This window comes from Strigops habroptila, chromosome 9, assembly GCF_004027225.2.
Source record: "Strigops habroptila isolate Jane chromosome 9, bStrHab1.2.pri, whole genome shotgun sequence".
Classification (NCBI taxonomy): domain Eukaryota; kingdom Metazoa; phylum Chordata; class Aves; order Psittaciformes; family Psittacidae; genus Strigops; species Strigops habroptila.
In genome coordinates this window covers 36,866,119-36,892,103 of record NC_044285.2, presented here as the reverse complement: position 1 = coordinate 36,892,103, position 25,985 = coordinate 36,866,119, and the positions used below count along the sequence as shown (strand labels likewise).

Genomic DNA, 25,985 nt, shown 5'->3' with positions numbered 1-25,985 from the left:
CCAAACCAGCCTGCCTTTCTCATGTTGATTGTTTGCTTTGGCTAGCCTGACACCTAGCTAATGCTAGGCAGGTATTAGAAATGTAGCCACACTAATCTGTTAAATTACAGTGTAAACTATACCACAAGGTAAATAAAATTACACATTTTAAATACAATGCCTAAGCAGTCCCTGGCAATGAAATGGCAGGTAGAATTTCTGATTTTTAGGCCCTCCCAGTCTCAGCTCTGTCCTTCCATCTGTAAGCTTCACATCATGTAGCTGGATCATACCACAGCTTGGCTGAAGAACGGGAACCCAGAAAACTCAGTTTCCATCTCTGACATGGTGAAATGGAACAGAGTGTCACTGCATCGAATGTGCCACGGACTGTTTTATGATTTACTCACAAGAGGCTATTTACTTTTGAATAATAGGGATCACAAGAAGAATACAGGTGTATTTAACTTGTAGGACAAAGGAGGAGTTGTCAAATGGCACTTGATGGCATTTGACAGTTGTCTCTGATGGAGCAGTTCTCTCTGAGAAAAGGATATGCAGTTTATGTCAGTATGCCAATTATTTGTTCGTTCTTTTCAGCACACAGGAGAAGAGGTCAGGGATAGCTAATTGATCCAAATAAAAAAATATATTAAAGATTCACAAGAGAGATCAGACACTGCAAACAGTCCAAACCTGAAATTACATTGTAAGGGTTCAGACACATCTGCCCCACTTTTATTTTTTTTACCTTTTTTCCACTAGGTAATTTCCATGCCGACTGGAGTAAAGAGATTATTTCTTTTTTAACATCATTTGAGAAATACATTTTAAAATGTTCGACTGGTTTACCTTTTGTCACACCAAATTCTAGAGAACTTCATAATCCATTTTGTATTATTCTTATAATAGGAATGCTCCTGAAATAATGCACTGTAAACAAAAAACTGACTGAAGTTTCTCTTAATTCACACCTCTAATCATGAAGCTTCATCCTTGAGAATCTCTAACTTATATTCTGCTCCTGTAGGATCCTGACTTTCTCTGCATTATAGCGGTGTCACAGGAAGTTTAAAGAGGTCTTAAAATACATAGTAAAAAGGATATTGGATCTTTATATTTGCTTGACAGGATTTTGAAGAATGTGGGGTTATGTTAAAATCTTTCAAGAGCTAGAATTTAAAAAAAATGTTAAAACTAGTGATAATCACAGTCATTTCAGTGCTAATGTGGGTCCAGTAAAAACTTCAGGCATCACTTGGCAAAACTAAACTTGCGGTTTTTTGTGAATTAATTTACTTCGTGTCACATCGAATCAACAGAAAAGAAGTCCCCAGAGACTAAGCCTGACTTTTGACAGATACAGGAAGTTAGGACGCAGGTGTTAACCTGGGATCATGTTGTATCACCAGACCAACTGAACTTCTACTGTGCAGCCTCACTGGAGAGCAGCTTCAGGCTTTGCGCATAGGAAGGATCGTCTGGTGGCAAGTTTCAGCCAGAGATCCGTACAAGGAGGTAATGAAACAGCCTGGCTAGTGATGAAATTTTGATGGGCTGACTTCACATGGAGTCCCCCATATTTAAATGTCATAATCTAGTTTATTTAAATTCTCCTTAGGGTTTACAAACAGAGGAGTTGCAATACTGACTTAATGGTTGGGTAGCATTAATTTTCTTTGGTTTAGGTATTGGGTTTTGTTTGTAAGTGGAAGACTGCTAAATAGCTTGGCATCCTTTAGCTTTTGAAAACTGACCTGTCAGCCTGGTTCCTTTTTTAATTTAGGATTTTTTTTTATTTCTTTTTATTGTCAGTCCAGGCACAGAATATCTTGAGCAACTCTATCATAATATATTTGTAAGAGGTCATCTTTAGATTGGAGGAAGTCTTCATTCTGTTGTAGCACTTCTCAATGCCCTCAAAATCTGAGCTGCTGGTAGTTAATGAAGTTCTGATGGGACGTTTTGTAAGAGTAGAAAAATACTTCTGAATTACATTTAGAATTCTGTAGGAGGTTGGGAAGGTTATTGTGTGTTCTTACTTTCTTATTCTACAGCATGTTCGTCAGAATATCAGTAGCTATCCTATGCATTTTTAGTAAATAGGTGCTTTTCCATTCTGAATGACTGAAAATGGTAACAGAATGAGTGTTCAAGCTAATGTAACTATTCAGAGGAATAAGATAGATGCTAATAAAAAAGAAGTTAACAACATATCCTTTAAAAAAACCTATAGGACATGCTTTATTTTGATTGGTTTTGATTGTCTGATTCAGATTGAGACATGTCATTAAAAATGTACTACAACATGCACAGTACTTTGCCTGCTTATGACACACTCACACTGATTACAATTAGTTGTTAGGAGTAACCTTTGGTTTTTTCCCCCCCTAATATGTTTCTAGGTTGTGTGCTGTGTTTGGTGGTATCTATTGTCTTCGCCATTCTGTGCGGTGCCTTGTAGTGGACAAAGAATCTGGACGGTAAGGGTAATATAAGTAACCTTCTGTTTATATACAAAATACAGATGAAAAATGTGTTAAGTCAATTTAAAAAAAAATGATTCTTCAAAGATCCTCCTTGGTATTAATAACACATCAACCTTGATTAAAAGTAATTTGTGTATAGGTCCTCCAGAACAAGGAAAGTGGGTCTAGAATATAGAAACTAAATTAATTTCCTTGTGATATTACTACAGCTCCTGATCACCCAAGCTTGGAAGACAAATCATTTCAGCTGCCGGGGGGCTGGTGATGAGTGATGTTAGTTTTCCTTGTGGCCTTACCTACTCTAATTGATTTTCATCAGATGACAACAAAGCCCTCTGTTATTGCATTTTTAAAAATGGAGCTCACCTAAAGACTCATCAGATTAATCTTTGCTGATAATGCATGTCACTCCAAGAGAAAAGACTTTAATGAGTTTTTAGGTAGATTGTTGTCATAAACTATGCTGCCCTCTTATCCTAGGATAAATTCTTTTACAACAATATCAGGCCTTTAGGCAGGTTTAAAGTTGAGCTAAGAAAAATCAACCCATAGTTTTTTCCATAGTGGCATTTTTCACACCTCTGTAAATTGTCATGGTTTCTGTTGTATACATTCAATCAATTATTAGTCTAAATGGAGACTTCAGCTCTCAAGAGTCTGTTTCAAGCTTATTTTCTATAATAGAAAAGTTCAAAACATTCTGTAAAAAATTTTTAAGATTAAGCTAGAAAATATGTAGTAACATTTTATTAGGGAAATTAGCACTTAAATGACCAGTGTAATGTGTTTACTTTCCAGTTGCACTGCACATTTGATTCTTTGAGCGTGGCACTTGTATCATTTGTCACGATATGGTCAAGCAACAGATTTGATCTTTGTCAGTTCCTTGAGGTTCTGAAGTTCATTGCACAGTTCTAGACTTTGAGATGCAAATGTGATAGTATTTCATCACTTTTGTTGTTGTTTTAAGTGCATGATTTATATGCAAATGAAATTATGCTCTTTTCATAAACTCTGTAGTTGATTTTAAGAGTAATATTTGACATTTTACTGTAGGCACCTTTATTTTACAAAAACGTTTAAGTAGTTAATTTGCTCTTTAAGAGGGACAAAGCTTGTTGTTAGTAACTTCCAAACACCACTCTAGGGAGAGCTTAACTCATCAGTGGTATTGGTTGCCCCAGTTTACAGCTTCTGTTGCACGTTCTGAAGATCTTTGAAAGTAATGTTTTCTACGTTAATGTTATATGTACTCCAAAAAAACAGGGTGCTGCTTTTCCTTTATCCTGCTTTTATGTTTTAGACTTACTAAGTTCCTCAGGGTTCCAGATAGGTTTCAAATGTCTTTTTTAGCTATCGCACTGCTTTAGTGCTTTATTTCTGCCATTTTCTTTTAATAATGTCGTTATCTGATGCTGAATATGAAGCAGCACAACACATCTAGTTTCCCAAGTTTAGTCACCTGGCTTTTCCTTGGAGCCACCTGCCTGCTCCTGTTGGCTCCTTTTAGGTCTCAGGTAGTTTGAAAGCAGGTATTCTACCAAGTAGCATTTCTACATCAGAAGAAAAGTAACCAACCAACCAAAAATGTATAGAAGTGTCAGGCGTCTTTGAGATAACGCAAATAACACAGCCTATGTCAAAATATGTTTTGAAAAAAGTATTTTCTGCAGTTCAAGAAAGTCATATAATGTTCTCTTTTTTCCCCTAATAATTTTTAAAAGTCCTAAACATTGTCTTCACTGTAGCAAATGTGTCACTCAAAAAGCTGAGTTTCTTTGAACCAGGTGTATGTATATGTTTTTATTCAGTTATATTCTCTTAATTTTCTTTTCCCTCACATGAATGCAATACCGCTTTTACTTGCTAAGCCTCTTCCTTAGAGTGTTACTCAGCAAGCTGTCCAGTTTGTTGCTAAGATCTTTGCTATTTCTTTCCCTTCTTTTTCTTTCTTCCTGTTACCTCTTTCCTTCCAGTGTATTTCCTTCCTGCACCAGCTCTAATTTCGTCTTTGACTTTGGGCTTCAGTGTTTTGCCTAATAAAAATCAGCTATCAAATTGTTAATGAGGGTATTTATGAGTTACTGAGCTTTTGAGTCAACAGGCTATTAATAGTAATTGGTAATAGACAAATTCATATCTCGTTGTCATTACAGCTGCTGCTGTAGTTTCAGAGGCAGCTTCCCTTCATTACAAATAAGTTAAGCTCCCAAAAGTAGAAATGTAGCCAAATTGCACACTATTCATTACTATCTTACAAGCATCTTCCATAGGTTTCCATACTTCATCAATATCTTAGTGCAGTTATTTTTTCATTACTTTTAGTATTCTTTCTTTAGTACAAATACAAAAATAAAATTTGTACTTAGAGCTATAGCCTTGATTTTCTTCTCAAACTTTTGTTGATAGTTTAGAGTTTAATATGAGGTCCTTAAACATTACCAAATTTTATTCCAGCTCCTTTCTAGGCATGGCTAATGTTCTCTTCAGCACAAGAAAAATAAAACCCCATTCAATATCTAGTTGAATTTCTTTTTCCCTTTTTTACTACTTGTAACTGTATATGCAGAGAACAGTAGATTTTTATCCCCAACTATACAATTATTTTTATTGTTTTACTATAATCCTTTTTATAGTTTATGAAAATAAGATTCAGGGAAGACTGTGAAAGTAGAGAAGCTTTTAGATGTACCTGTTTTAAGATTTTGGTAATCCTCTTGAAAATGTCTATTTTTTATCTACTGTATCAGATGAGGTCTGCCTTTTAATGCATACACAGAACATCTGGTGCTCTGTTAGAAAAGAAAAACCAAGTCATATTCTTTAGGGTGAGAAAAAGGCACATCAAATGTATACATGTTAATTAGTTTTCTTTCTATTGTTTATTTTCTTTGTGTTTATTATAGGGCCCTTTTTTGGGTACATATAAAATTTAAAGTACTTCCAATTACATAGATTGCATTAATAATAATGGTAGGCATTTTATGTTGATCACACTTTACATCTGTTTCCAATTGCACAATTCTGTCTCAAAAATGGAAAAGAGATGATAAATGGAAATTTATACATCTGTAATAAAAAGATATAGCAAACACATAGTAATTTACATATCTTTCTTGAAATATTGCATACTGGCTTTGTCAGTGCTGGTAAGTCCATTTCAAGGATGTCGCCCTTAGTCCATTAGTTTGGATAATGAGCCCTATAAAGTACATTTATAACTCGTGGCACTGCAAGGAGATGGATTCTAATTTTCATCCTTTTATCTAGACACATTGAAAGAAGGTCAATGGAGGGTTCTGTATGATTCATTGTCGCAACACATATCAGATGACAGAGACCTGATAATGTCAGTGCATAAGTGTTTTCCGTATTTGGAAGCAGTACTTGAAAGAAATTTTCTCAGCATCATCCTTTGAAGTAAAGTGGAGACTGAAATTAAAAGTGCTATCTCTCTGTTTAAAATCTTATCAAACATAGGATGTGATTGCTATTCCTGAACAAAGGAGAGGAAACAACACTTAGCAGGAAAATAAAAACTGTGTAGTTGCTTTTGCTGGCTTTGAGTGATGCAACATGACATTTAATCAACCTTTCCCCTTCGATAATGTGTAGGGGGGTGGCAGGGGAAATTGTTTCATAAACAATAAGAAAGGTTATAATTAGAAATGCACTGTAGCAGCTTGACTTCCTTGTTTATTTGCAGCATTCAAATGAGTGCCTGGGAATGAAATCACTTAGGTTAACATTAAGAAAAAAACTTCTTAAAGTTGCAAGCGAAACACATGTTGAATAGAATGTGATTGAAACTGTATGAAGAATACTATGTCTTTGAAGTTAAACAATGCTTGGACCTTTAGTCTTCTTTTAATTACTGTTTTCAATTTATCTGTTGAATTTGAGTGTAGGTATATATGTACTATCCAGATTCCTGTGAAATCAGCATTAGAAGTTAGAGTTTTAAAAATGTGCTTGATTGTCATAAACCTCTTACATCTGTAAGCATTATGTGCACCCTTCTTCAATTTGCATTTCAGACTATAGAAGCAACTGGTTTACTCAAGCCAGTGGCTAGTTTGGTTCTCATCTCTAGCTGTATGAATTGTTTTGATCACAGAAGTTAATGAATAAAGTTACAGAAGTGCTGTTTATTCATAAGGCATAATTTGCATGTCAGATATTTACAGATACACAAATAATGTTGTGCTGTGATAAAACATTTAAATCTGTAAGGGATCTCTGTCTTAGGCATCCTTTTGTTTCTTTTGATGTTTCCCTGTGCATGTGTGTAAATGTCTGTGAGATAATCTTTTCGTTTGAATCCTGTATATTAAATCTACTGTAACAATATATACTGGTTCAGAAGAATTTAATTTAAAAAGAAAAGGTAGTAACTTTCATACACCAAGCAGAAGTTCAGTAAAGCTAATGGACTTTATACAGTAAATGTTCAGATATTTCAGAAAACCTTAAAATCTTGTTTTAGAAATCAGTATTAAGCCTTAAAGATTCTTAGGTTATGCAAACAAGCTATAGAAAGAAATTGTAGTGCACGTATTTTGCTTGCACTTTAGATAGCAAGAGCATTCATCAAGATAGGTGCTTCTCATACCTGTAAGGGTTTCTGAAAATGCGATGTCTCTGATTGAGGAAAATACGTACCATTAAATAGAACACCTGTACAATCAACTGCTGGTGTTACTAGCTTATATTTAGTTTTCCTTCTAAAGTGACCAATTTATTAATGTTCTGATATTACCTACAATGGCATGGCGTGTAAAAAACTGTGTATACCAGGTAGAATGTATAGGTCTAGGATTTGAGTTAAGTTGGTTTAGGGGTTCACATGTTAAAGAAATGTGTAGTTAACTTATGTGAAAGATACAAATGATGTGCTGTATAACTCAATTTTGAAAAGTTACACATGCCTTTGTTACCTTATGTCAAAATTTCGTATTTTTGATTTTTTTTATTTTGGCTTGGGGTTTTTTTAACAGGTGCAAAGCTATTGTGGATCATTTTGGACAAAGAATAAGTGCTAACTATTTTATTGTGGAAGATAGTTATCTCTCAGAGAACATATGCACAAATGTGTGTTACAGGTATGTAATAAAACAGTAAACATAGTCAATCTCTTTAAATAAAAGTGCATAAAGTACCCTGTAAGTTAAATTTAAGAGTTTATTGTTTCCTGGTTTATCTTGCAGTACAGCTTAATTCGGTCCGTAGTTTTTTCTCTTCTTCTATATACACTTGAGGGCAAACTGTGTACTTTCTATCTTTAGGTTTTTTTGAATTGTCCTCTAAATTATATTCCCCTTTTCCTTATATAAAAATCCAAAACCTCTGAGTTGGGGATTTCATATTTACTAAAAGTGTTTGGAAGGTGGAGGTGCTTATCGCTGTTCCCTCTTTAAATCTGTCCAGGTTTAGAATAGTATTGAAAGACATTGTTTTCTGTGATTTTCATTTTTCTTGCCAAAAACATTGGACATATACTGCCTTTGCCTTCAAAATATTGCAGATGGGATATTGGCAAAACTGGGGTAGTAGTTGTGATGCAGAAATAATTGTAGGCAATGGAGGATTAGAAACTTCAGTTCAGGAACTCCATCCTAGTGTATTTCCCCATAAAATGAAGTGTCCTGTGCTGTTTGGAACATGCGAAGTGCTATAACATGCTGCTATTAATCTTGCTCAAATAAACAAAAGCTTGTTTTTTTTAAATTATAAGGATATTCAAGCTGGTTTATGTAATGGCACTGGCTCATTTATTCATGATCTGTTTTGGTGATTGAAAATACTACATTTATGTTCTAGATGTGCTCCTACTTCAGCAACAGGGAAAATATTCCACTAACAATCATATTAATAAAGATTGTATGGTTAAATAGCCTTCCCACTGTATTATGTTTAGGTTGGTATTGCCAAAACTATGAATGCAAATTGCTATTTTTTAAGTTTTTGTGAAATGCCATAATTGTTTTATTTAACTGTAGGCAGATCTCCAGGGCAGTGCTCATTACAGACCAGTCCGTGCTAAACACAGATGCAGAGCAGCACGTATGTATCAATTTTGTATCGCTTTACTTCTTTATGAATTATATGTATTAATATTTGGTCATTGGTAGGATTTAATTCATGGTTTTGTTTCTGCTTGAATCCACCTTTTTAGTCAGCTCTCTCTACTGATAATGGTTTAATTCATTAGTCTCTATAAAACTATTAGGATTTTAATTTAATTTTATTTTAGTTCAGTGACTTGGGTTTCCCTTTTGGTTTGCTCTGTATTAACAGTTTCTAAGCTGCTGTCTTTAAGGTAGTTCATTTTGCTTGCTTTTTAATAAACTCTTGTCCCCAATATTTTGTTAACTGCTAGTAATTTATCTTGTCTAAACTTTGATCCAAGTTCTTTTGGTGGTTTATTTTGGTTTTTTTAACATTCACTTTTACTGCTCTAAGTTCTTGTTGCACACTTCCAGATCCTTCTTTAAATGTTTATGCTTCTTCAGTCTTTGCAGTCCTTAATTTTAAAGGATATTAATCTGTGTTAAGTGTTTCTTCTGTACTCTTCTGTATTCTTAGCGGTTAAATAGGATCTACAAAATAAGAACAGTTGTGAGGGAGAATTCCTCCTAAGTCATGCTACTAGCAGTACTGCATAAAAGTACTCCAGTCCTTCTCACCTAACAGTGCTCTGCCCAGTGTTCAAAAGTGATCTTGCAGTCTCTTGCCAACAGTTTCTAAACTGTCATCATTTGGAAAGGGCTGTGGATGCGAGGTTTTCTTTCTGTTCTGCTGCTGCAGACATTCCTAACAAAGTGGCCTTGCTGACTTGGGTAGAAGTTCCTAAGTGCTCGAGTTTTGCAGGATTGATTGCCCAAATTGTTACTAATAAACCAGAAAACAAAATGGTTTAACTAGCTACAGATATTTTTCACCTTTACTCAGAACCGTGTTGATTGCCTCATCCTCCATGTTACTCTGCTTTTTAACATTGGTGGTTCTTTCTGCTTGCCAGGTTTCCATTTTGGCAGTGCCTCCAGTGGATGTAGGAAAACCAGCAGTTTGCGTCATTGAGTTGTGTTCTTCAACCATGACATGCATGAAGGAGACTTGTAAGTACAGGATATATGTAATATTAACTGGTTTTTCCTTTTGACTCTGTCAGCTCTGAAGCAAAATTTAAAATGTGTGTGTCATTCCTCTGCTGCACAACAACCAGGCTGTTACCTGAGAAAAGAGTTGTACTATGTTACTGTGATCAGCAGGTGAGAGGAGTAGTCGACTGTCTTCATTCTATAGCAGTTGTGTCCTGTTTCATATGGCTTAGGAATAATACTACAATGTTCTGGTAGCATTTTTTTTTTCCTTAAATTTACATGTGATAAGTATTTATTTAAATTCTTATGTGATTTTCATGGTAATAAAGTTATTGTTCTTTATTTCCAAACAGATCAAATGTCAAATATTCCTTTTAACACTTACATGGCTAATAAGCTTGATAGTTGTAGTCTTATTAATACTGGGACAATATTCTGTTTACTGTACAGAAATTATAAAATAGCACCAACAAAGAGCTTTTTCTTATTACTGCTATAGTTTTTATTTATCTTTCTAGATAAAAAAGTATTCAAATTCCACATTCTGATTATTCTGCAAAGTTGTTAAAAAACCAGAAGATTTATTAGAATGGCAGGTAAGGTTAGTGGAGAGCTCTGACAGACTGTTTCTTCTCCACTGCAGCTAGCTAAGATTGTGCAGTCTTCAAGTAAAGCTAGGAAGATGTTTTCAACTTAAAATGTTTTCCTTGTAAAATCTTCTCTACTGAAAATTTCTCTACTGGAATTACAGGACCAAACCCCACCTAAAGTATTTTCTCAAATCGTTTCTGAAAAAAACCAAAAAAACAGCTCTAAGCAAAAAGGTGGGATCCGAGTTAACATAGATGTGTGTTTGAGTTTTTTTTCCTTTCAGACTACCTTTGAACTTTAAGGGAATCTTTATGCTGTGGGATTCTGTGACTTCATAAAAAAAATGCTACAATCTTTTGTTTTCGTAAGGGTAGGTTCTCAGTACAAGCATCAAGTGTATCGGTATTATTTCTAGCAGAATATTTTGGAGCATATGTTCTTTTTTATGCTGCGGTTTCTGCTTTTTTCTTAATCAACATGTACTGAAAAATTACTAAGTAGGTTAATAGACTTATTTTCACTTACACAGTAATAAATCTTTCCTTCAGTAGGTTAAAATAATATTCAATAAGCATGTGAGTCTTACCGATAGTTTGTTGTTAGCTTGTTTTTTTGAAAATAGACTTAAAAAAAACCCTTAGCTGACCTATTAAGTTGAAATACCTGAAGTACACCATATTTGGGGCTTTTTCTCTTTTGAAAGTTTTGGTGGAGGTGAGATTATGTCCCATTATGACATTCAGAGGGAAGCAGTACATCATGATATATTTGAGATAAGGTTTTAAAAGTTCTTTTAAGAACTTTATTATTGTCATCTCCTGCATTAGATTCTTTAATTCTAAAAATATCTAAGAGGCCCTTTCTAGAAGAGACATCCCAGTATTTCCATCAACAGTTTTATATGTACAGAGAATGTACATAGAATGTACATAGAACTTTTATGGCTCCATTGCTGGTTTTTTGTGTGAACTTGAAAGAGATGAGCAACAAAATGTTCTTACTGGGTATGTATTTTTCTTTCTAAATTGTTCTGAATTCTGTGAAATAGATTACAATTTGGGACACTATGGAAGATAAAATTAGAAGTTACCTGACCTAATGCTTTTAAACAAAAAATAAGTATCTGTAATAATAAAACCCAATTTATTTTACTGGTAACTAGTCTTGAATTCAGTTCTTTGTATATGAAAGAAGAGTGAACTAGATGATAGTCAAAGTTCTGTTTTCTACTTAAATAATAAAAAGTTAAACTTGTAATTCAAGAACTTAGTGCCATAGAGCTTATTGTTAATATTTATCCTTTAAACAGCTGTTTATTTAAAGCTTTACAACGTATATATGGCATGAAATGAAACTAAAGCAGCATTGATGTTCAAGTAGATATTATTAGTTTCATGAGAATTTCTGTGGTGCTGAAAAATGAACATTTCTGGTATTTACTTTTCTCCATGATTTCTTTAATTTCAGAAGAGAAGGTATTACATTCCTTAATGAAATTTGTCTTCATGTATTGAAATAATACAGTTCTGTTTTAGGTATAGCTGAGTCCTAGTTACGGGACATATTTCATAATTTTTTCTAAAACTTTTACATCATTATCTGGAAATGGGTTTTAACCTGAGTGATTTCTCCTTCAAACAATTATTTAAGATAAGTATACAAATACATCTACTCTTTGATCACACTGCATAAATGACAGGCACATAATCTGTATTGCCAGTTGAGTGGAACCAAGTTCCTTCACTTGCCCTAAAATTGAGACTGTAATGATGAAATCATGAACTAAACTCATCGTTCTTCTTGCTAGAAGAGTTACGTGAAGACAAATGTTGGCAACCACTGTAACTAATGCAGTTATACCTGAGTAAATCAAATATAATCAAAATATATACTGATGACTGTGACTCATGGCCATAACCTTAAAGATAACAAAAAGATTTTATAGAAAGCAAATGATGTGAACTTCAGTGATTTATATCTGGGTGTTTTTTTAAGGAAATAATAGATGGTGTTACAACATTTGGGATTGTAAACATTTAGTTAAGGTTATGGGAAGGCTCTCATTATCATTGCCTGTTTTCTTTTACCTTTTCTTAGCACATATTCCTTTTAGAAGGTTTGGTTTTGGTTAAATAAAAAATTAATGTTAAAGTATAAGCTCTCTGTGTGCAATCGGAAAGAAGAGAAGCACAAAGGGTTAATTTTCTTGTCCTTCTGGAGTCAGTGTCCAACTTTAGGTGGCATGACTGCAGCCAGGAGATCATTCAAGATATGTATGATGTACTTGGAAATAATGACACAAATATAGCCAGGCTTCAGAGTGAAAGAGAAAAATGCCATATGGATTTAAAATAACACGATAGCATTGCATTGCTATGAAATTAATCAGAAATGTACAGTAGTGAATTAAAAATGAATCAGTTTAAACTTTGTACAAAGGTATATTAAATTGCTTCGTGATTCTCTGACAGATACTTCTCTGCTGATAAGTTTCCAGACAACTGTTTCATTAAGGAGGTTTTATAAAAAGCTTTAGGATGAGGCTTTTAAATATCTGAATCAAAGGATGTAAAATCCAGTGGGATAAAGCAGCAGAGTAATTGCTTCTGTATCTGAATGGAGACCAGTGGAACAGCAAAGAGGTCAAGAGCTGCATCAAGTGATTGTCTTTTCATCCTTATCAGGGAGCCAGCATCTTCACTAGTTTGCCAAATAGAACAAATGAAGAATTAGTATGTTCCATGAGGAGTCTGCTTAGCAACTTTATTTTCATGAAAACAATTACATTAGCAAGAAATCTAAATAAAATCTGCATTATTCAGCAAAACTCTGAATTTTCGCAAATACAAAACTGGATTTAGTGACATTGATTTACCCAATGAATGTCCTTGCTGCAAGGTGATATTTGGTTAATTATACAGTTCCACAAATGTATTCTTGTGGTCCAAAACATTTTCATATCATCTTTTTACAATATGGGTTTGCTGTACTCTGGGATCTGTTTCTGATGTGTACAGAGCACCTCTTGGAATCAAGTACTTAAAATCAGTTTTGCAAATTACCATACTTCTCTCCTGGCCCACCTAACCTAATTTCACCCTTACCCAGACACAGAACTGCTGTTTTCTCCCATCCTGTAAGAAGGTGGGTGAATAAAATATTGTAGTTTTTTGCTATGTTATACTAGGGGATTGCATATGTTGCATCAGAGAACAGTTCTCTGATAGTCAGCAGTGCTTATCTTTAAATTCTCTAGTTTGTGAAAACACGACAGTGTTCCTGGTGTTCTTTATTCTCTGTGTGGCTGGAGAGAAATAGTTAACTGCCAGCCCAATTGAGCTGTAACTTCAAACATGCATCTGTTCATCTCCTAGTCACTGTTCAGTACAATAAAAGAAATGTAAGTCTGTCTCTAATTTTTTACTTCAGTGGAGGAAGATGGCTTCCCCCTTACTCCTGTACAGCCAGACTTAAACTGAGAGTAGCCAAATTTCCGAACTCCTGCGGAGTCCCACTTTAGCTCTGAAAGGAGAGTTCTGATGCAACCAGTGGTATTTGTGGGTTTGGTATGTTGTTGAACTATTGGCAAATATGATGTGTTACCCTGATTCTTGCTGCTGCTTTTCCTGATGTCAGTAGGCACCTTTTCATAGAATGACATTCTCTGTCTGCACTGCTGAGGTTAAATTATACTTTCATCTTGCCAACATACATGGAAGAGAGAGATAATTGAGATGTATTAAGAGAATTTCTGTGTGTGGTGTATAAAAGCTGTATTTCCATAATAAAGTAGACCTCTGAGTTACAGAAAGTGATTTATATGAAGAGCAGTGATTTCTAAGAGTCTGCTGTGTCTTTTGAAAATTGTAAATGATATTTTTATATCTGTGTATTGGTGATTGTAATTAGATTGTGTTCTCTTTTAACAGATTTAGTCCATTTAACCTGTCCATCAACTAAAACTGCTAGGGAAGATTTAGAACCTGTTGTACAGAAGTTATTCAATCTAAATGCAGAAAAAGGTAAAAATAACTAAAGTATTAAAAGCTTATTTTTTAAAAATACAATTCACCCTTGTAACTAAAGTATCTGTTACTGCACATCTGAATCTGTCATCAGAGTCAACATATGGTGAGCTGCTATTTAGATATGAGCATTTCATAGTAAAGGAATCTATTTTGAGAGTGAGAGTGATTAGACAGATGTCAGGTTTTTTGTATTTCATTATCTAATATTCCAAGTCATCTTCAGCTGTGGTTTAACTTCAGCATACAGGGACCATGGCTGTGCTAGAACCTTTTTAATTTTTCACTTATTTTTTTTTTCCATGGAAACATATTTGCTTTTCAGCATGGCTTTCCAAGGTGCAGTGGTGACATGAAATATTGGGGATCTGGTTTTTCGCACTATCCCGTTTTTAGTGATTTCTATCACTTGGGTATTCGTAACAAGTTATCAAAACCCCGAAAGTTAGTGATCTGCTTTTCTCCTCCAGCTGCCAGATGTGTATTCAGGGCTATAAGCTTCTTAAGTTTTCCTTTGACTTCTTTTATTCTAAGACTGTTGCTCATCCTTTTGTTGTCTTCTTCAACGTGCTTCCTTGTTTGCTGCTGTTAGTTGAAATTCTCTGGATTCTGCTTTAAGCAGTGGAAGCATAAAGTTGTTACACGCTGCAGTGTTATCAGGAAGACAGATTTCCAGAAATTTCCAATAATGGACTATTTGGCCCTTAATTTAAGGAAACCTTGCTAGCCACTTGCATGAACTTTGACCTTGAGATGGACCATTTCACAGTCCCAGAGGAAAGTAGCTGTTAACAAAGCAGTTGTTGCCTAGAAAGAAATGTTCTCTGAGGTACTTGGAGCTAGTTCCACAGAAGTCTTTTGAAATCTAATCCTGAGATCTTGAATTTAATCATATTTTTGGTGGAAGCTTAGAGGGTAAGTACTCTGCACATAGAAAATGTTGCTATGTTGTAACCCTGGCAGAGCATTTTTAAATGTAGTATGCTCATACTTAAATACAATAAATCACAGATCCTCTATGAGAAAATAATACTTAGGTGTCAGAGGAAGTGTTTATGTTTGTATATACTCAGGTTAGTAAGATGTGAAAGTATTTTATAATATTTATAATTGGTTTGCTTATAATATGTAGAATAAAACCAGGGTTTGAAAACAGAAAACTTTGTTAGTTTGGAGAGGAGCAAACACTTTTCATATTGATGTTTGTTAATTTAAAGCCTGCTAATTTCCAACTTTTAATATTTAACATATATCTTAAATTTTCAAGATAGCGCCATATGTTTCAAAGACTCAATTGATGAAGAAAAGATTACCTTGCAGTTTAGTGTCTTCTAATCATTTGGGGGGGATAGCATTAATCTTAATGTTTAAAGTCATCCAGTTTTGAAATGATATATTGTTTAGAACCTGACTGAAATTCTTCTGTAGAAACTCTGTGATCATAGGGGTCCTCAGGTGCACTGAGGCACTGAAAAGCTAGTTTTCACTGACACATAGGCCTTTTTATCATCAGGATGAGGTAGTGGTCGTATTTTAATTAAAATGTCAGAACAAATACTGTTGGAGTTATTGAAAATGAATCACCAGATAAAGTGAGCACTGGGCCATGGCAGGTCAAAGAGGCAAAGTCACCTGGAGAAGAGGACTCCATTCATTTTCCTGCCTAAATGAGGAAGAAGTAACTTTTATGAGCAATGTGAACTTTTAAATATATTAAAGAGCATCTTGCCCTGTATTAAGGCTCAGACTTTCACAGGCTGATGAATTTAATTTATATTTCAAACTGTTCAGTGTGGTTAGCACCTTTTTTTTTTTTTTAAATATTTGACAGTTACAAAAAGATACTGAAGGAATAGCATCAATATATCTCTTTTTTCCTAATTCAACTGCTTTAAAATACAGTTTTGAATGCCATTGTTATCTAGGAGTTTCTTCATTGGAAAGAAGTAAATCTCACAAGGTCTTTTACAAGCTTCATTTATTTTAGAAGAGGTAAAACACCAAAAAGGGGACAGCAAATATGCCAAACAAATAGTATCTATTAAGCTAAGAATCGATATTGTGTGTTCCTCCATTGCATTCTGCACTTCTGAAAAGTGACCTTCATCTTCCCAGAGGTTTTTCTGCCTGTGTGCAGAGGGGTTATATGAATGTGCAAAGTAACTGCAAGAAGGTACAGATGATGAACAAGCAAGATGTAGTTAATGATCATTTTGTATTCATAATGAGTATTGGGAGCACAGTATAAGCCCTCAGTAAGCGTAGATAAATAGAAATCAATAATTTATTTCCATTTAGCAGTATTTCCACCGTTTAGAGATTCTACATACTGCATATCATGCATCTCAAATAGAGTACTTCTGGGTTTTAGTAATTCTTTATCTGCAGTTAATTTGGGGGAGGGGGGAGTATTCTTTGTGGATTTTTCTTTAAAATTTCTTTTATTTAAACCATGAGCATTAGTTATTTCCCTTAGATTGGCTTGAAGACTCTCAATTTTAAAGCACACAAAGATCTGTTATGAGAAGCATTTCCATGCAAAGATAAACTGTTAAATGAGGGAGGAAAAAGTTATACATTAGAAATATCTGCATATGGAATGCAATAGCTTCAAGTTGAGACAGCCTGTGGAGGACTTGTTCAGACCATCATATGCTTATGGAACTTATCCAGAGTAAACTAAGATAACGTCAAGTGGAAAGGAATTAAATTTAGACCAAACTTCTTGGTAGCATGCTTTTATGTGGTGATTGGTTCCTATACAGCATAGTGTGTACAGAATAAGTAGCGCTTACATACCTGTGGTTGTAAAGGAAAAGTATGATGAAAGAGTACCTCAGAAAAGATTGACAAGTAAAATTAATTGGCTTTTTAAAGAAAAAAAATACTTATTACAGTAATTCCATGTTGATAAATTGACTTTTAGAATGCTAGATTACATATTTCCCTTATTACAGATAGAATCAGAGAATGGTTTGGGTTGGAAGGGGCCTTAAAGCTCATCTAGTTCCAACCGCCTGCCATGGGCAGGGGCACCTTCCATTATAGCAGGTTGCTCCAAGCCCCATCCAGCCTGGCCTTGAACACTGCCAGGGAAGGGGCAGCCGTCATGAACATTGATTATTGGAAACACTTTTTATTTATTTATTTATTTATTTATTTATTTTTTCCCCAGAGACTGAAAATGAAGAACTGGAAAAACCCAAAGTGCTCTGGGCAGTCTACTTCAACATGAGAGATTCTTCAGGAGTTGAGAGAAAGTCATATGATGGCTTACCCTCAAATGTTTATGTCTGTTCTGGACCAGACCCTGCTTTAGGAAATGACTGTGCTGTTAAACAGGTTTGTGGTTTTTTTTGAAACAGATCATTTCTTTTGGTTACAAAACTTTAAAATTAAAGACCTAACGAAGTCCAATGCAGTCTACTGTTGTTCGGGTTATTCTCCTTTATGCCAGGTAATTAGGACTAATACAGCTGTAAAACTTGACAGCTAAATGTATGAAAAGTCTTACTTAATAAGCACAGTGAGTGTCAGTGGGATTGAGAATGGAGGAAACCTGAGAAAAGGTCAGATGATATTGTAACATTAGGAGTAGCAGATAGTAAATCTGAACAGGTAAAGGGAACCTAGAAGGCAGCAGTACCTGAAGTTGATGATCTTGGCAGAATAGTTAATTGCTTTAATACTGTAGAAAGGAAAAACTGTCAATTCCGAAATACAGATGATAACTCCCCAAAATTTGTAGATTTTTACCCGTAGGGTTAGAGAGGAAGTACAGTAGTAAAGAAGCTACTACTGTAGAAATTAGAGGTCAGAAAAGTCTATCTAGAGTTCAAGTTGGAAGGATCATCAAATTAGTTTAATAGCTGCGGGACGTAGTCACAAACCTAAAACCTTTGGGGGAAAAAAATCCGACATAATTACTAATCTGGTACATGACTCTATCTGTCTCTGTTTACCTTCTCTTTGCCTTAATACCATCATATTAAAAAAAATATGGTGTAACTGTGTCTCTGAAGGAATTGAGGGCGAATATCACTCTATTCATGACCTTGAGATAGTACTTGGCACCAAATCACAATCAGTTCTGATTGTTAGTTCTCAGTATTTGGGTGTCTACATAACTAGTTCCTGCCAACTACAATCCTGAACCGAGAACCACTTGTAACTTGCCTGTGGTATAGGCATACCATACCAGTACTCAATTTAAAACAAACTATTAGTGCTTTAAAATTGGATGTGAAGAGTAAAAGCTCCCTAAGCAAAACTAGGTAGATGAAGAGATCATGAAATAACCACCGTCTGTGTTGGAAATTGGCAGAATATGCAGGGACACCAGTAGGTGTACATAGAAATTCACAAAGAACTTCCTATCACACCTCCCATTGTGCCTTCCCCACTAGTGTTGAGCAGAAGACAAGATCATACAAATACGTAGATTGTGACTTGTGCAACAGAAGACATGCTTCTTTGCTCTTCCATTCAGAGATGCACCTTGATACAGGAGGTATAAATTCTTAGGCAAATCTACCACTGCAGTCACTGTGGTGTCAGGGTGCCTTCAGTGCTAACCGGAGTACACTTACATCTTTGTAGGATTAACTGGTGCTAGTTATTTTTAAAGCTGTAGTTTTTTAATGCCATGTTCAGAAAAGGTGCATGCCATCTTCTAACCAGTTGTAGGATTTTTTATGACCAAGTCATAAACCTCTTAAAAATAAGATTTTAAAGTGCAAAGGCTGACATAGCCTGAACTGTAGGGTCAGAACAGTATAATTAAGGGCTAATAGTACACTTCATTTTGCTTTACAAGGCAATAATTTGCGTCCCAAGAGGATAAAGAACTATAAAGACAAAAATAACACAAGACAGTTATTATGTTAGCAGTTTTAAATTGTAAATTAGTTCTTTTCTGAGATTTTTTTTAACTATTATTTAAAACAGTGCAAGCTAAAAGCTGTTTAAATACACTTAAAGCCCAGCCTCATTCTAATTTTCATAGCTACCTTTTCTAGCATTCAGCTTTGTCTTACCTTAAGAGCTCTTTTTCTTACCAATGAGTAATGGTATTATATATCAAGCTGTGTTTAAATATTCTAGGTGCTGTAGTTACCTTCGTGTTAAATCTGTTGACCATCAGTGAGGCAGATGTTAAACAAGCAGGTCTCTGAGGAGAAACAGTGAAGAGCCTGAAACACTGCCTTTCAAAGAGTAGATAGAAGCTACATTTTTTTTTTTAACCTGTTTTAAATTGTGAAACAAATGGTCACTAGTTAGAGTGAAAAATATTACACTGTGGGCATGTTTATAATTAAAAGTTATAGGGAAAATGAAAGTGAGGAGCTTATGTGGGAGCAAAATGAAGAGTAGGCTGAGGATAAAGCAGACTCGCAGTTAGAACACACCCGTCCCATCTAGCATGTTGGTACTGTCTAGACAAGTGGAGGAGGGAAATAGATGGAAGTTGGTGTGCCTTCTACCCCCAGATGGCTTTCATTTTCTTAGCAATGGGATGGAAATCTCCAAACATGAAATATTTGCAAACTCGTGGATCAGAACACTTTAAAAAAACAGATTAAAACCCACTATGTGTGTATTAGTCTTGAAGATAGCTTGGAAAATTGAATCTAATTTCTGAAATCAATTCTGTGTTTACTGTTTTAATGATACTTCCCATGATTTATGTTTTCATTACTATTAGTATCACTAACTTCTATACGTCATGCTGTGTCGCTGTATTGATGATAAGTTATTTAGCAGGCAAGACACCACAACTTTTACAGGCAATTATCCATCTACAGCTCAGTACACAAATGACTTAATTCTTGGTTTATTTTTAGTGTTAAATTCATAGTATAATATTGAATTAATTTTTATGTCTGCATTTATTTGCCCTGGGGATAGGCTAAATAAAATATAATGTAACATTTATGTTTTCTTTAAATTCTGTATGTATAGATCAAGTAAAGTATCTGGCTTCAGTTTTCTATTTTTTCACTGCTACAATCTGACATGAATTATTATGTTCTAAAGTAGTACGTTCTCCCAAGTATTTCAGATTTCTGAGGCATCTTCATGTTTATAAGAGGAAGCACGAAAATTGTCATGCCAGTATTTGTCCTTTAACCTGTTTATGGTTTTTTCTATATCTGGAAGGATTTCAGAGTTACTCAAGTGTGTTGTATTTCAGCCTACTGTTAGTTTGGTAGTGTTCTCTGTAAAAGTTGCTCTGAAAGCCCATATAGCTTGTCTACGTGCCATCAAGTTGCGTAGCTGGGATACAGTAAAACAGTAACAACACATAGTTTTATTCAGCTTCAAAGAGTTATTAAATTAGAGTATCCTATGCAAGCGCTTCACATGCTTATGTCTTAATGCCTTAATGCTTAATTCAAACATGGACACTTGAAAGCTGGTACACTTAACTACTAAATATTGCAGGAACTATTTACTAATTTAATTAGCTGCAGTAAGTATCAAAGTGTTGTAATGAAGGAACTGTTAAATTATTATTGGTTGTTCTGCATTACTTCAGCTGGGTAAAGTTATCTTTAAAAATTGGTAGGCCTGAAAGCACTCTATAGCATTAAATTGTTCAGTTACAGTCAATGTTATGATGTCCCTTGTAACATCCTGAGAATTTATTTCCATGTTCAACCTTATAATGATATGACCAATTTTGGACTGACCAATTGGAGACTGAGTAATTATTAAGAACTGCATGGAAAATGTTTGTCTTCTCTCTTTTGCAATATATTTAGTGCAAAATATGATATCTCTCTTTGGTATTCTATTAAATATAACAGAAGTTTAAGTATATTTTTGGAGTTTCAGGCACAAGTGCAGACTTGAAATTAAAAGTTTTTCTCTTACCTTCAAAAAGTCATTTTTGTAAACTTCCTCTAGGATATTTGTACCCTCTTACCCCCTAAACTTACTTGGCAAGGTTTTCAAATTGTGAAACCATATTTTTAAATAAAGCATAGATTTTTTTAATTATTACTTATATATATATTTTATATACTAATATAAATAGTTTCAGACAGTTTTAAATGGGAATGGGATAGTGAAATTTAGGAAGCAGAATGGAAAATTAAATTGAACTGAGAATAGACAGGGTCATTCAAGCAGTTAATAATGGAGCTCTGCATCCACATCTCCAGGTGCTGGTGTGGTTCAAATACAGCGGGCAGTGAAGTTTATCACAGAAAGCTGTTTGGTACATGCTCAATGATGTATTAATCTGAAAACAATTCCCTCTTCTCCAGGAATCCTCATCATGTAATCAGCCTTTGCAGTTGGCATTAACTGACCCTACTGTCAGCTTTTTCAGGGCAGTGTCTGGTAGCAGTATGAATATAAAGATTAAATGCATTCTTCCCTATGAGGGAGCTCTCGTCACAGGTCAGCTTTCAGGTATAGTTTACTGAGTATCAAAATCGAGGCAATATTCCTTTGCCTTTTTAGAAACCCAAAACATAACTGTGATCTACATCAGTTGTCTCTTTTTGCCTTAGAAGCTTAAGGACTTGGAAACAAAACCTTTATGGAAATGTGAAGTGCATTCACTAAATAAATTCCTCAGTGTCTCTAGCTTGCCTTCTTTTTTATTTTCTTTTTAGGATAAGCTCATAGGTAAGTTATTTGCACAAGAACATGTTAAACTCTTTAACACCAGTTAACAAAGCTCTTTGGATTCTTGCGGATTTATAGGATTTTATTTATTTGCCTCTTTGGTTTTTATACATTGTCTGGTTCTCAAGAATTCTAAGATCATATTATTTTGGTTCTTTTTCTCCCAGATTTTTTTAGTTATATTCTGTTATAACAAGTACCCTGATGTTATCAAGAACATGTTTCTTTTTAACGTCTTTCGTTAACAGTGGTCAAAAAACTTGACTTTTTTTGTGTACTTGATTTCTAAACCTCAGTGGCATGAAGAATAAGTGGCATTGTAAATTAAATCTTTGAGCTATATCTTAAGAGTAGTTGTCTTTTTATCTAAATAGAAGTTGCTTCTACAGTTCTTTTTGGAAAGGCACAATTTGGGCACATACATTTATGGACATAATACATTGAAATGGTAGACATGTTTTTTTGCGTAAACTATAAATGTATACAAATATGCATATATATTCAATAATAATATTCCATTGAATGAGAATAATTTGCCACTATTGATTTGAAAGAAGAGAGGTTAATCTTGAATATCTGTAAAATATCGCTACAAGGTATTACATTTCAAGGTAAAGTTTCTTTCATGCTTTTTTTCTTTTCTGAATAGGCCGAGACCATTTTCCACGAAATGTTTCCTACAGAGGAATTTTGTCCACCACCACCGAATCCAGAAGATATTATTTATGATGAAGATGAGATTGCACCAGAAGAGTCTGGATTCAGTAATTCGCCAGAGACAAAACCTGAATCCTCAACTGAGGAAAGCAGTAGCGGAGGTAGTACTGCTGTTAAGAAGGAAGATAATGAAGAAAGAATTAGCACTGTTCTCTTAGTAGAAGAGGAGGTTGACCCAAACTAGAATGTAAGGGAGGAAGGGTAAGAAAAAGAGGTTTAAAAAACCCATAGCTGTATTATTTGCAATTGCCTTACTTTCCTTAGCTTGAATAATCTTTCTTCATCAAATAGCTTCATTGATAGCTGAGACATTTCTAAATAGTCATAGGTCCACCATGTCCAGGGGTGTTTGTAGCTCAACAGAAAACGTAGAACAAAGCATTTGAATTTAAAATGCTAAAATAGGATTCATGATTAGTTGAGATAATCGTTTTTTCGTTTTACATCTTGGAAGGAATCCTCCATCTTTTAAACAGGCAACAAGTTGAAACTAATCAAAAGAAAAGTTGTGCAAGTTTGCTTACCAGTCAGATGATGATCTTCTGATACAACATATCAAAGTTCTACTAGAAGTCATTGGATCAGTGCTAATTAAACAGTGGAAGGTGAGCTTCACAATCTGTTCTTCAGAGTGGTTTTATGAATGGAACTTAAAGAGAATAATATTGACAGTTCTGGAGTAGCTTTAGAATATGTAATACATGTCATGTTTAATTTGTATAATGAAAAACTTTTTGTATAGTTTTGAAACTGATGCCATAGTTCAGAAGCAAATACAACCCATTGGACGTTCCTTGCATGAAAATGTTTTACATTTGAATTTTATTTTTATTCAGTAAGACTTAATGGATCACGCGTTTGCACTAGTGACTTAATTTCCCGTAGTCAGGAAAATAGCACAATTTAAACTTCTTGCCAGATTTTCCAACAAAATGTAAAATCGTAAATGGAGTGTACCTGGTGTTAGTTGCCCTGGCTTTGTTGCAGTGTTTGGGCCTTTAATAAGGCAGTAGTTAATTTTTTGAAGTATGATGTCTGAGAAGTTTAAATGATGATTAATTGAGGTTTTTTGTGGCAGGGAGAAGGTTCAACTGATAATTCCAAAGGATTGTACTGATCCCAGTTAATAGGATTAAAATTAGTGTGATAGCTGTAAATGATGTGTTTTGTAATGATAAATCATAAAGCATTTCTACAATAAAATTTACTGAAGTATTTATAAGCCATTTGTATGAAAAATTACAAAACAAGAAAGCTGTTGTAAATGACCATGATAAAGTTGCACTTCTTCTGACCAATGCTTGAAATGAGATATTCAGATGTTGAAAAATATTTAGAATTTACTTAAATCTTTACCTTAAAATGTACACCCAATAGATGAGTAGTGTATCGAAATAAAGAGAGAAGTGTCTTTTGATGAGTCGGGGTTTAAACTTCTACATGAACTTAGCTCTAGTTCTAGCAGTGCTTAAATACTGTACGTAAATAGAAAATGCCGTTGAATAATGAATATTCAGCACTGCCTGAACTTGACACATCCAGGCTTTTGTACAGTTTCGTGGTGCACGTGCCTGCCTTTAAAATGGCTTCATGCCGTAAAGGTTAATTTATTTATTTTTTTACAGCATAACTGATAATGTGACCTTCACTTTGTCTTGCATCGTAATACATTGTCCAGCTTGCATTTCAGAACTTGGTTTATTAGTGTTTGCATTCGTTGTTTGCTGGATAGGTACCATCATTGTGTGTATAATCCCAAAGTCCTCAGAAAAATATGTGGTTGAAATGTTTCCAATGTTAAACAACAGTTATCTTTGGATGCTTGTGATTGAGCAGTTATTTATGTATAGTAATAAGCAGACTGCCTCTTCATTTAGCTGTAATTTTTATGTGTATTGGAAAGCATGAGTATATGGTAATTGTATTTAACATCTACAGATCTGTAAAAGAACTAAGTGGAGGACCTTGTCCCTGTTTGTCTTTCAGTAATAGGGATCATAGTTGAATTTTTCATCTTCTGTGTTTACAGGGAAATCGTTTGATGAAAATTAAAGGTTTGCTTGCAAGTGCATTTTCCTGTGTTTTCTTTCAGTTACACAAGAGAAGCAGCTCATTTGTTAGCTGAGATTTCCTGATAATTCTGTTGTCTACTTTCATTGTGTTGACATCTGTAATAAGCTTGAAGTTTACATTTGGTAGTATGTTTATATAAATTAGCAAGTTTATATAAAGTAGCATCTCAGTGCTTCGGGTCCATGTGAAGCAAAGTTTGGAAATATTGAAAATTTTATTTTAGATAAGATGGAATAATCTACAAGTTGTAGGCTATGACTTTACACTACATTGATTGCTTAAAAACTGTTTTCATGTCTCGTTCGTATGGTGAATGGAAATATAAAATGTTTTTCTGATGGTACTTGAGTACCCAATAGCTCACTTGCAGTAGCAGTAGATAAGACTGTTGATCTTGCATTTTACAGAAATCTTCCACTGAACTGCATTTTGTTCTTGCTTTTAAATAGTTTAAGCATACAAAGTGAGGGTTAGGCTTATTTGAAGTAGTTTTTAAGGCTTGTCATACAGGATGTATTCAAAAGATAACATGACTTTTTAAAAACTGGCAATTTATCTGTAGGATTATTAATAAATCAAGTTAAAGAAAGATAAGGTTAATTGAATTTTTAAACAAGTAGCTGTATTATCCTTCAAGCACCTTGGAGCTCATACAATATTCACATCTTTTTTTTTTTTCCTAAGGAGTGCTTTGATATGTTTGAATTCCTTTTTTAATGAGTACTTTCTTTTTAAGTTGCTTAATTGGATTAACCCTTAATATGCAAACAGCCAATTTTATGCCATTTTCCCTTCTGTGGTTGTATTGCCTTATCTGTATGACTGCAATTAGTTACTGTTCGTTTGGAAGTATTTTCAGCCATGAAGCTGCTACGTCTGCTTTTCCTGGTGATGATGATGCTTAGGGCCATTTGACAGGTAATCATTAGAACTTAGATCCTTGCAGACTATGGGGTCTTTTCTCCTATCATTGCAGGGGGATTTATGTAGGTAACTCCTATTAATGTTAATGGGACTTGCATGTGTAAATCCTCCTTGCATCAATGGGAAAATTGACCCCTGAAAAAAATATCTTCGTGTTAGACTTGCTGATTCAGAAACGTCCTGTGTGGAAATGTGGTGGAGCATGTGCTTTGTGCCATTTCACTGAAATGCTCTGAAGACAACTTAAGGAATTTCCAGGGCTTTTATCATTTATAATATATTTTATATTTTCCATACACCTCCAAATCTTGGCGGAGTTCTTCTAACAATTCTCTTTATGTAGCTAGTATCAATTTCCCATTCCATATTCAGGAGGTTGCATGCCTCCTTTTGCTTTGGATCTCATTGTATTTTAGGCCCATCTATTTCCCCTCCAAATGTTTTTA

General features: G+C 34.5%; 1 protein-coding gene across 2 annotated transcripts in view; it reads left to right on the top strand.

The window, feature by feature from the left end:
• LOC115612623 (rab proteins geranylgeranyltransferase component A 1-like) overlaps nucleotides 1-24,613 on the top strand; it is a 68,997-nt gene extending 44,384 nt beyond the window's left edge. For both annotated transcript variants that reach the window (XR_003993097.1, XM_030497131.1), the window contains exons 9-15: nucleotides 2,385-2,462; nucleotides 7,466-7,570; nucleotides 8,468-8,531; nucleotides 9,490-9,586; nucleotides 14,092-14,184; nucleotides 17,363-17,529; nucleotides 22,475-24,613. Coding sequence is in view for 1 of the 2 variants with exons in the window: in XM_030497131.1 (XP_030352991.1) it covers nucleotides 2,385-2,462; nucleotides 7,466-7,570; nucleotides 8,468-8,531; nucleotides 9,490-9,586; nucleotides 14,092-14,184; nucleotides 17,363-17,529; nucleotides 22,475-22,726 (856 nt within the window). In the remaining variant the exon portion in view is untranslated. The remainder of the gene's footprint in view (nucleotides 1-2,384; nucleotides 2,463-7,465; nucleotides 7,571-8,467; nucleotides 8,532-9,489; nucleotides 9,587-14,091; nucleotides 14,185-17,362; nucleotides 17,530-22,474) is intronic.
• The last annotated feature ends 1,372 nt before the right edge of the window (nucleotides 24,614-25,985 follow it).